Here is an 11,428-nt window from a genome sequence, read left to right as displayed (position 1 = left end):
AGCTTTTGTAATATAGGGATGAAACGGATAAAATGATCAAAATATATGGACGATTTGGGTAATTTTGTCATAAAAATATCTTTTTCAATGTGTTTTTATTTATGTAAGGTATATAGTGCCTCATCATTTTCTTATGGTTTATGATTATTGTTAATCTCTATACAAATAGTTCGCATTTGGGCTTTTTTGTTTGAAAATCTAGTCCATAATGATCAGTCCAATCGGCCATAGGCCCATAAATAAATAAATCCATACATTGTATCTTTTTAATTACACTAAAACCCTAGCTGTATATCATCGATTCACCTCATTGCAGATGCACTTCATTTTGGGCGTTATCAGGTTTCAACTTTCTTTCTTTTTTATTTTTTTATTTTTTTTCTTTCATTCAGTTAAATATCAGGTTTCAACTTTCTTTCTTTCTTTATTTTTTTATTTTTTTTCTTTCATTCAGTTAAACTATGTTAATCTGTATATCTGTATGTATATCTACCTATTGTGTATTGTATATTACGTAGTATCTATTATTATATGTATGGTTATGTTTATGTATGCTTGCATTTATAAACTAGGGTTTAAATCACCGTTTTTATTGATTAATCCGTCGATTGTTGTTAATTTATCGAATCTGTATATCTATGGTGTATCATACACAAATTTATATGTTTTATTATTTGTCGATGACCTTTTTCTGTTTAGTTTTTAATCAATTGTTTTTAGGTCATAAATATAAGCTGAAATAACTTTTAGATTGCAACACATATGTATATATTGTTACTAAAATTGTTAGATGTATGTGATTTTGTTCTCGAGAATAGGTTTAGGAGTAAATTATATTTAAGAACTTACTTCAATTATTATTTATTTACCTGCAGGAGGAGAAAGAGCAACTAAGTTGTGCATTGACGGTAGGCAACAATGGTGCACGTTTCATTTTATCGAAACTGTAAGTCCTTTATTGCATCCTTTTATACATGTGTATGTATAAATGACATGCATACATGGGTATGTTGGTAAATGTATAGTGCTTTACCTGTAAACTTATTGGTTTTATAACTTCTTATTTATCTATAGGTAAAATATAATTTGGTCTTATGGTTTCATGTATTTCAGATGGGAAAACTTTCAAGAAGCCTCGACGTCCATATGAGAAAGAGCGATTGGACGCTGAGCTGAAGCTTGTTGGTGAATATGGTCTTCGATGCAAAAGGGAACTCTGGAGGGTGCAGTATGCTTTGAGTCGCATTCGTAATGCTGCTAGAATGCTTTTGACTCTTGAAGAGAAGGATCCAAGAAGAATTTTTGAAGGTGAAGCACTCATGAGGAGGATGAACAGGTATGGGCTATTGGATGAGAGCCAGAACAAGCTCGATTACGTTCTTGCTCTTACTGTCGAGAACTTTCTAGAACGTCGTCTGCAGACTCTTGTTTTCAAAACGGGTATGGCCAAGTCTATCCATCATGCTCGAGTCCTCATCAAGCAGAGGCACATCAGGTATCATACTCTAAAGTTGGCTATTTAGTGTTGTGCTTTTTTTTCTATCAAATTGTATATGTCTATTGTCTATTTTGTTTGGCAGAAATTCAGAAACACATGACCTTGACCATTTATTTATCTAATAATTGGACGATTTATATGCTGAGTTTGGGGTTACCTGCTACTGTTTATTTTGCCTTTTCTAGTTTTTTTAAATAACTTAATACGGAGTAATTATTAAGTATGATGACAAAAAGTCAAAAACTATAGACATGTGACATTGCAATTGTATCTGTGAAAGATAATATAAGAACTAGGAGAAATAGCTGATCAATATTGACCAAACTACTTGATGTACAGCTATAAGAATGTTTACAGGATATAATGTTATTAGCATTTCAATTTTTGGATTGTTTGAGTATTGATATAAATATATATATTTTTTTAATTTCGACTATGGTTGTGTTTATAGGGTTGGAAGGCAAGTGGTGAATGTGCCTTCATTCATGGTTAGAGTTGACTCGCAGAAGCACATTGACTTCTCCCTCACAAGTCCATTCGGAGGTGGTCGACCTGGCAGAGTGAAGCGAAAGAACCAGAAGGCCGCTGCAAAGAAGCTAGCTGGTGGTGGGGATGCTGAAGACGATGAAGAAGAATGAGCTCTTACCCCATACTTTATGAAAGGCATCTAGCAGACGTTGTTTGTTTCTATCTATTTCAGAATCTGTTTCTTAGGAAGTTTTGGGTACTTCGTCTCTTGTTTTGTTAAGAATTCGTTAAATGTTTTGCGTTGATGTCCTCAAGTACCAAGACTTTAACTTTACATCTCTTGGTGTCATTAGCGAGGGGTGTTTCATTTGGGATTCATGAATCTTACCTTATCGATATTTCTTTGCTATAAAAAGTTCATGTTACTATATCCATATAATTTTGCTAAAAGTTCAAACATGAACGTCTTATCCTTTAATGATTTTGGTTTTATTGTTGCCTACGGAAGTGGGAACACGCTTTCTATAATTGTTCACTGATTTTTTTTTTTTAAATAAAGCTTTCTTCGTCTCGTTTAAAATTTAGATGATTTGTAATGTGATGTGCTTTTTTGTGCAAGAAGCACACAACACACCGACAATACGCAGCACACCGATAATATGGTGTGTCGATGAGAGCTGGATTGTGTTAGGATGTCCATGTGTATTCTAAGATACCACCAAACCCTACACCTAAACTTACACATAGGATGTATCTTGTGGTTATAGCATTGTTGTCTTTATATCTCATCTACAAATGATTTTAGTGTTATAATCTTAATAACTTATAACCTCATCCACCATAAAAATAGTAAAAACTTAATACTAATGACTACTATTTTAATATATACGGAGCTAAAAGATGTACCCGAAGAATATCTTGATTCAATAATATCAAATATTTTTTTTTCCGTAATTATTTTTACTCGAATATATCAGGGTTTAACATTACTCCTACTGTTTTTGACATATTTTCTGATCGCTTTAAGATATCAGTAATATTAATTTATAATCTTTTATGGATGATAAGTTGTTTTAATAAACACATGTTTTAAGATCTAGTGGATTAGAAATATTAAACAAGAATGATTCTCATATGAAACTCACATAGAGAAATAAAGATTCACTTTACCCAAAAAAAAATAAAAAAAAAAATAAAGATTCAAACTTTGAAAGGGGGACTAGTGAGTTGCAAACTATAATGTAAAACACTTATTTTTATGCACATTAACACAGGGTGTATATTTCAATACGCTCAAACATGTAATTGTACAAAGTGGTTAAAGCTTATTAATCTATGAACAGTCCAGCTTTTACAATCTGTTGACATACACACACATACAACTGGCGATACATTACAAAGCTTATCTCGTACGAAAAAACACAATAAGTCTGTACGAAAACGCATGTCATACTATTGATATTGATTTGTATTGTTGAACGGTTCCTTTTATTGCTTGTTCAACGGGCAGTCTTTCCAAACTTGATGCACCATAGAATCCATGAACTCCATTAGTGTTCTTCAATATAAATTCTGCTTCACTTGGACCAGATATAGGACCTGCAAACCACATTTTCAAGTTTACTTGTGAAATCTAATGTTTAAATCTTGAAAAAAGAACTATTTTTCAGTATAATATATGATCAGGTACAATATTCTGTAATAGTAGTCCTTCCTAAATTAACTATCTAATACTCCCTCAGTCACAAAAGAATGTCTTACCTTATGGTTTATGTACCAAAATAATTGTCGATTTATAAAATATAACTACTAAATATCATCAAAATCCCCATTTTACCCTACTTTATTACTCTTAGTCATTTATTTCTCAATTAAAGTCCAATTAACTTGCCTTTTATACAAGAGCAAAACTGACATTTACCAATTTATCTTAAATCAAACAAATATGTATGAGTAGAAATGGAAATTTGGTGTACTATATTAAAACTATTGTTGCGACAAACTAATAAAAAAGGTGGACAATAAATTTAGGACACATAGATTATCTACATGCTAAAAATGGTACCTCCATGGCAAAGCACAATTGCATCAGGGTTGATTTTGTGAGCAGCATCAGCAATAGCTTGTACCCGAATCACACTTTCTTCTAATGAAACGGCCGTTTTGGCTCCAATCGAACCAGAGGTTGTGAGCCCCATATGTGCTACAATGATATCAGCACCAGCTTTTGTCATTTCAATGGACTCGTCTTCATTGAAAGCATAAGGTGTAGTTAACAACCCCATTTTATGAGCTTTGCTGACCATCTCAACCTCCAAACTGAAAAAACGGGCACAATTAGGCATTGATAGTAGAGAAAATGGGTCAGTTTGTATTAATCAAACATAGACGTTTGGCGAAAAGCAGCATTGGTCAAACTGTTTAAATCATATTCATTCATAATTAATATATCAATGCAACTAAAATTGTATCTGTAATCATATTTAACCCTTCTATATTTATAGATGACATAAACCATTAGTGGGTCAACCGCCCGTTTAGACCTGTACCAAACAATGTAAAGTGTTTCAATCTAAACCGGCTTTAAGCATAGAAAATCAAATAAGACAAAAAGAGGTTCATAATAGTTACCCGTATCCCATTCCGGTTTCTTCAAGATTTTGTCTGAAATTACCATCAAAAAGCCCAACCGTTGGAAAATTTTGTACTCCACAAAATCCAATCGACTCTAACTGTCGTAAAAAGTGATCCATTCTGCGAAAAGGATCGGTCCCACATACCCCAGCAAGAACAGCTACTTCTTTCACTACCTAAAGATTACTGTGTCAACAATGCGTACGAAAATTCAAAGAGTTTAACTACTAAACTATAACTTTACTTACTGGTAGAACCTCATTAGCCATATCAACCACAATAGCATTTGCATCAGCAAAAGGTAACAATCCCGCTAAGGATCCTCTCCCTGCCATTCGAAACCGGCCGGAGTTGTACAGTACAATCAGATCTACACCACCTGCCTCTTCAAATTTAGCTGATATCCCTGTCCCTGCACCCGCTCCTATTATAGGTTTTCCTTGCCTAATCTGGTCTCTCAACATCTGTAGCACAGACTGCGTTCTTTGCAATGTCTCTGTTATATTATAAAATTATCAATTAACAAGTAAAAGGGAAAGATTTTTCCATGTTCTGGTTTACCAAGGAGAGCAACGTATTTTTTTTTTTTTTTACTCAGACGCAAGGTTGTACAAGTCTCGAGTCGAGGACGCGTCTGTCAGGACAGACCTTAGAGGGACGAGTCGGTCGATGTAGAGGACGAGTCAGGTGTTGACCAACGTTGACTTTTAGTAATAAATATTATTTAAACACACACTCCCTCCATCCCTATTTTACTGTCCACTTGATTATTGCACACAGTTGAACAAAATTACAATGATTAATCTGTTAGCCAATCAGATTTCATTCTGACCAACTTATGAAAATGAAAGTAGACAATTAATTTGGGACATCCCAAAATGGAATACTAGACAATAAATATGGAAGAAGGGAGTATGTATTACTCATAAATGCATTGGACAAAAAGAGTTAATTATACCATTGGTCTGGTTTACCCTAAATTATACCGGTAGTCCTTTTCTCTTTAAAATTAAACAGGTAGTCTCTATGGTTTTTAAAACACACAGCGCTGGTCCTATATCTAACGCCAGTTATATTTTGCCATTGAATAAATACTTGTGCATTACACATGAAGGGGAATTAGGTAATTTTACTATAATAAACATTAAGAAAGCAAAAGTCACAAGAGAGTAAATCATTTTGATTCCGTCAGTGGGAATATACAAGCCGATTAATCACTTGTTATTCCTATAACTCTATAAGGAATATTATATATGTCACATAAAAACTACAATCCAAACTTCCGTGATTAGCCATACGTGCACAACATATTAGCTACGTCTACATTTCAGATCTATATTAAAAATCATTCTACCCCTTCTTAGGTATCCTATAGATCTTCACATTGTTGTTCCCAATATTCTAAATCATGTTCGCCTAGTGAAATCTTCATCATAAAGGTTTTTTGTGTTATGTGTTGGTTTGAAGATAAAAAGGTTACAGATATATCGCTTTTTTAGAGAAGATATAAACTAAATCGTTCCAATATTATACCACCGAACTATTGGTTGCGTGGTAAAAAGCCTCAGTTGGTTCTGGGCCTAAATCCTTGAAAAAATAGGTGCAGGTTCAAATCCTGAGGGGGGAGTTTTCTCCAAAGGTTGTGCCTCTGGTATCCTTCACTCTGTGAGGGCCAAGCAGTTAACCTAAAGCATTCCGGGTACGCTTTGCGCAATGGATGCAAGGAGTTTCTTCCTAACGGGTGTGTGGGTGGCAAATGAGAGGATTCGATGCCAAAATTTCCGTTCTAAAAAAAAAATCGTTCCAATATTATGAAGATATACGCAACTAAATCGTTCTTATATTATTGTGAATATACGCATTTGATAAAATTACATAATTGCCCATCAAGTGCAATTCACATGTACTTATTTAACGGCACAATCTAATCTAACTGGTGTTAGATACACGACCAGCACATGTGTTTTAAAAATTATAGGGACTACCGATATAACTTTAGAAAGAATAAGACTACATGTATGTTTTTGGGTAAACCACAGGACTAATAGTATAATTATAAACATAAACATAGACATAAATATTTCAAACATAAACATAAATATTTCAAACATAGATATATGGCACAAAATTTAATTTAAAAAAAATATATAAAATTCTTGACCGAACTTTGACTTTGACCGACTTTGATTGACTATTTGACTCAGACCAGACTACTTTGACCCGACTTTTTAGCATTGACCGACTTTTAAGGCGTTTTTTGACAAGTCCAATTTGGGCTAGACCCCAAACCAATGTGTCGGCCGACTTTTACAACACTACTGTAGACTGCCTAAATAAAATGAAAAAAATTTAAGAATAATGCTTACCTGGCTTTGCATCAGGGAAGTCGGTTAAGTTATAGGATACAGTTGTGTAGATTTTGGAAGGTACGGTACGGGCGTTATCAGATTCCGTAACCCTTTGCGTCTGACTAGAAACATTAGGCTTCTTATGAATCTCCAAGAATGAGTCAACCAAAGCTTTCGCAAACTCGGTGTCATTAATGTGATATTGGTAAAGCTTCACCTATTTAATCATTTCATTTATTTTAATAACACTAAACTAAGATTTTCACAGACCATATTATATACATGATTAACAACCAAACTAACCTTTCTATCATCTGTAGGCTCGATAAGTCTCTTTAATTCCTCTATAAGAGCACCAGTAGCTTTTGTATCGTAAAACGGCTTTCCAGGTGCATCCAGAGCAGAAATACCTATTTCTGGTAGGCAAACACGTATCTTTGAAGACGATTTGTTCAACTTTCGAGCAATAAACGCAGCAAATTTCTTGTTCTCTTCTTCTGTGGTCCTCATCAACGACACCTGCAGATTATTATTAAGGTATATATATATATATATGTGTGTGTATATATATATATATGTATATATATATATATATATATATATATATATATATATATATATATATATATATATATATATATATATATATTTAAAAAGATTAATAAAAATATGATCTTGGAGGTGTACGGGTTAACCTGTTCATTATGCTCAAATATCTTCCTCTGCTGAAAATTCTTAGGTATCGTGTCCATGGCACCAAAGTTCACCATATCTAACGCCCCAACACTTAGAACAAAAGGAATTTTCTTTTCTATTATAGCGTCAAACCGAGATTCGTCACAAGCCATAACACCTCCAACAACGTGATCCGCAACCTCTGTTGTTGTAATGTCCAAAACGCCCTTGCAAAAGTACATCATTTACCTTTTACGATTCCCTTGACATGTGAAAAAAGATTCAAGAATGCATGCAAAATAATTTTCAAGAATCACCTGTATAAATCCGTCTCGAACAAGTTCTTCCATAGCTCTTCCTCCTACTCCCGTTGCGTGAAAAACCAACGTCTCGTAACCTTCTTTATTCAATCGTTCTTTGACGGCGTTAACACACGGAGTTGTAACCCCAAACATGGTTAAACCAACCGTAAACTTGTCATTATTAGAAGCTTTTTTCGATTCCATAACTCGTCCAGAAACCATTCCCGCAAACGCAGCACTGGCATTAGACAAAACAACCCGACTCACATTGTTAATCCCGCAAATATCCACAACTGACGGAAACAAAATCAAATCAGACGTTCCAACATAAGGTTCGGTCTGACCACTTGCAACAGTCGATACGATGACTTTAGGTAATCCAAGCGGCAAAGTCCTAAAAGCCGATGACAAAAGTGAAGTTCCGCCACTGCCACCTAAGCCAATAACGCCGGCAAGCGTACCACGTTGGTGAGATTTTTTAAGGTGAAAAATGAGTGCTTTATTCATAATTGAAATAGCTTCACTTCGAACATCTGGAATTTGATTTACTGGTTTATTTTCGGATTCAAAGAAGCTAGAAAGTAGTTCCTTTCTTGACACAAACTTAAAATCCTTAAAACCGTTTACCTCCTTTGGTCCAACTGAAACGTCTATAATGACAACTTGTACCTGCGCATATCCATACATCACCCACGTAAACATTCAATATAATTTGAAATAACATTCCTATTATCTGATTCCATATCAAGTACTTATTTAATACAAACTATTTTTCTCTTACACTTGCAACAAGTTCCAACTTTCTGTAGAACAACAGTTTTGTTTACCTCTTAATTGAATGGTTCAACGCTTAATGTTGAACCATTCAGCACTCAGCGCATCTCTTTCTGACATCTGAATGACAATGACATATGATTTTGAATAATTCAACATTCAGTGCTGAACCATTCAGAGTTGAAACACTCTCTTAACCATTAAGCGCCAAAATTTTCTATTGTATCCTCCTCAAGTCGTATCCATAACACTTAAAAAACAAGTATATTGATCTTTCTTATTCATGTAACACGTTAATAAAATAATAAGCTAATATTACTCAATTCATATCGTTCATTCAAAATGATTATTAAACAACTTATTTTCATGCAGAACCAAGTTTATATACATGAACCATTGAGCGCTAAATCATTCAGTTTTATCAAACGCAACCTTAAGCAGTACTGGTTTAGACGCCCCACATGAAGACAATATGTGATGGACATTTTGAGCAAATTATGTGTACCGACTCAAAGGCTTACTAAAAGAGATTCAATCTTTAATGCAAGAAAGACTACAAAATTTATAAAGTTATATACCACAACTCATTTTTTTTTCTTTATTATTTGAACTTACTATATGCAGACCTCCAGATTGACCCATTGTTGGGTGAGATCAAACCTAAGGTGGTTTGCTATTGCCATATAAGCCCATATGAGTTCACACTAAAATCAATTGGCGATAAAAAGATCCATTTCTTCTACTTTTTAAAATGGGTTTGGGACCAACAGTGGTACCCAATGCCTTTGATCCCTGGGCCCACAGTGGGGGAAGCTTTGACCCAAGAAAGGCGCAAGTTCGATTATCAGTCTGGGCGCCCCGCATGGAATTATTTCTCCCTCCGGGGGGAAATTTGTGAAGTGCTTTCGGGGTCTAGCTAGCTGGGGTAAAGATCGCCTTGCCGTCACTGTGGGTACTGGGAGGAGGTACTTTTCCGGCACAGGTCTCTTTCGGGGTGGGATTGGTGGGTGCTACGGCACACAGGATTAGCGTGTCCCGTGTCCCTGCCAACTTACACGTTTTGACCCAAAATGGGTTTGGGTTTGCACCAATATGGTTGACTTGCAAAGTCAAAGTGCAACATATATAAATCTGCAACTATTAGGAGTAATAAACAATTAAGCCCAATCAGTATATTAATAATTTAATTAAAGAAAAACAGCGCAAATTTCATGATGCATTATGCTAATCTAATTAATAAATAGATCAATTAATGTCTTGCAACATTAAATTGAATAAAACATGTACCTTTGATAAAGAATTAGTAGAAAAACTATTGAGATTGAATCGTACGGATTCAGAAAGAAATAACAATTCTTCAAGCTTCGTATCAGCCGTTCCAATGGAGAAAACTTGAATTAAATCCTTTAAATTTCCCATTATTTGATTAATCGATTACAAGTAGAAATTGGCGAATTGCAATTTAGTAATAAATCTTTGTATTAGAATTGAGCAAAAGATTAGGTGGGATTTCAGGATTCGTAGAGGATCATTGGATCTTGACAACCGACTTTGTACTTTGTATTGTTGTACCGTAACTAGAGTCTAGAGTGAGTGAGTGACACACTGCCAGATGAACGACACATCATCATTTTATTCTCATTTCCTACCATTATTAAATTAACTGATCACATTTTACTTCTAACAAATAGACACTCTTTTAATTTAATTTTAATTAATAATAATAATAATAATAATAAATAATAATAAATAAATAATACTATAACGTTAAATGCAAAATGTACAACAAATTTTTACCAAACATTTATGATGGAAAATGGCTAAAATGGATGGCGGGCATTGAATTGGCAAAGATTGACGATGTTGGTGATTTTAGTGTCATCCAACTATCATTTTAGCTGATTGTGATTTACTAGAAAGCAGGAGTTGACTAGTGATACTTAACATGGGTTCGGTGAGTGCGGAGTGCACGTCCATAAAAGTGAACTAGACACTGGCGCACGGTAATGGCGGGGGTCAAGGGGGCTGCGCCCCCTTGCGGGGTCCAAGGGGCAGCCCCCCTGGCGGGGTCCAAGGGGCAGAGCCCATGTTAAATAAAACGTTTAAATAAAACGTTTTTTCCCGCTCCTTTTTCAACCGTCATAACCATTCATTTGGTAACCGCCAAAACTGTTTTATATAATCAGTTTTGGGAAACTGCTTTCATATTCTTATTCAATTTTCACACAGAACGAACACACAAATCTATACACATAAATCGCGTTCTTCTTGTCTGGAAACGATTTGCATTTCTAGTCTTATCCCAATTGAAATTTCGTGTAACCCGAGACAAGGAGGGTCGAAATATTCAATTAGGAAAGTGTTTCACGATTCTAGAAATATCCGGATTATCTGTTTACATACCCTGTTTCTAACAAACTAATTGAATATTTTCGTTGATAATCATGAGTGGAGAATCGGTGAAGGAGATGACTGCAAAGTTTGCAAAGTTGGACAAGTTTGATGGTATTGATTTCAGGCGCTGGCAGAAGAAGATGCACTTTCTTCTCACAACTTTGAAGGTTGTTTATGTACTGTCTACCCCCATGCCAGAAGCGGTTGAAGATGAAACCTTGGAGCAATACAGGAAACGAGCAAAGTGGGAAAACGATGACTACATATGTCGCGGCCATATTCTTAACGGTATGTCTGATGCCCTCTTTGATGTTTATCAAACTGCTGAATCTACA

The 11,428-nt window shown here is 34.9% G+C and overlaps 2 protein-coding genes across 3 annotated transcripts; one reads left to right on the top strand and one right to left on the bottom strand.

Moving 5' to 3' along the window:
- Positions 1-275: 275 nt before the first annotated feature.
- On the top strand, positions 276-2,341 carry LOC139892197 (small ribosomal subunit protein uS4y-like). Its single transcript, XM_071875241.1, has 4 exons — positions 276-342; positions 876-946; positions 1,114-1,495; positions 1,950-2,341. Exons 2-4 carry the CDS (start codon positions 919-921, stop codon positions 2,134-2,136), a joined length of 597 nt encoding a protein of 198 aa, XP_071731342.1. The 5' UTR covers positions 276-342; positions 876-918; the 3' UTR covers positions 2,137-2,341.
- An 878-nt stretch (positions 2,342-3,219) lies between these two features.
- LOC139892196 (toMV susceptible protein tm-1(GCR26)-like) lies at positions 3,220-10,292 on the bottom strand. Of its 2 annotated transcripts, none has more exons than XM_071875239.1 (9): positions 9,987-10,292; positions 7,941-8,594; positions 7,644-7,850; positions 7,252-7,467; positions 6,967-7,165; positions 4,849-5,096; positions 4,598-4,776; positions 4,032-4,285; positions 3,220-3,565 (listed from the first exon to the last, which is right to left on the bottom strand). In XM_071875239.1, the coding sequence occupies exons 1-9, from the start codon at positions 10,116-10,118 to the stop codon at positions 3,414-3,416; spliced, it is 2,241 nt and encodes a 746-aa protein (XP_071731340.1). In that variant the 5' UTR covers positions 10,119-10,292; the 3' UTR covers positions 3,220-3,413. The 2 variants fall into 2 exon arrangements, with proteins under 2 accessions (XP_071731340.1, XP_071731341.1); XM_071875240.1 differs by having other exon boundaries at positions 10,032-10,292.
- Between the last annotated feature and the right edge of the window lie 1,136 nt (positions 10,293-11,428).

This window comes from Rutidosis leptorrhynchoides, chromosome 2 (genome assembly GCF_046630445.1).
Source record: "Rutidosis leptorrhynchoides isolate AG116_Rl617_1_P2 chromosome 2, CSIRO_AGI_Rlap_v1, whole genome shotgun sequence".
NCBI classification, from domain to species: Eukaryota; Viridiplantae; Streptophyta; class Magnoliopsida; order Asterales; family Asteraceae; genus Rutidosis; species Rutidosis leptorrhynchoides.
The sequence above is the reverse complement of the archived record's forward strand: the minus strand, read 5'-3'. Positions and strand labels throughout refer to the sequence as shown.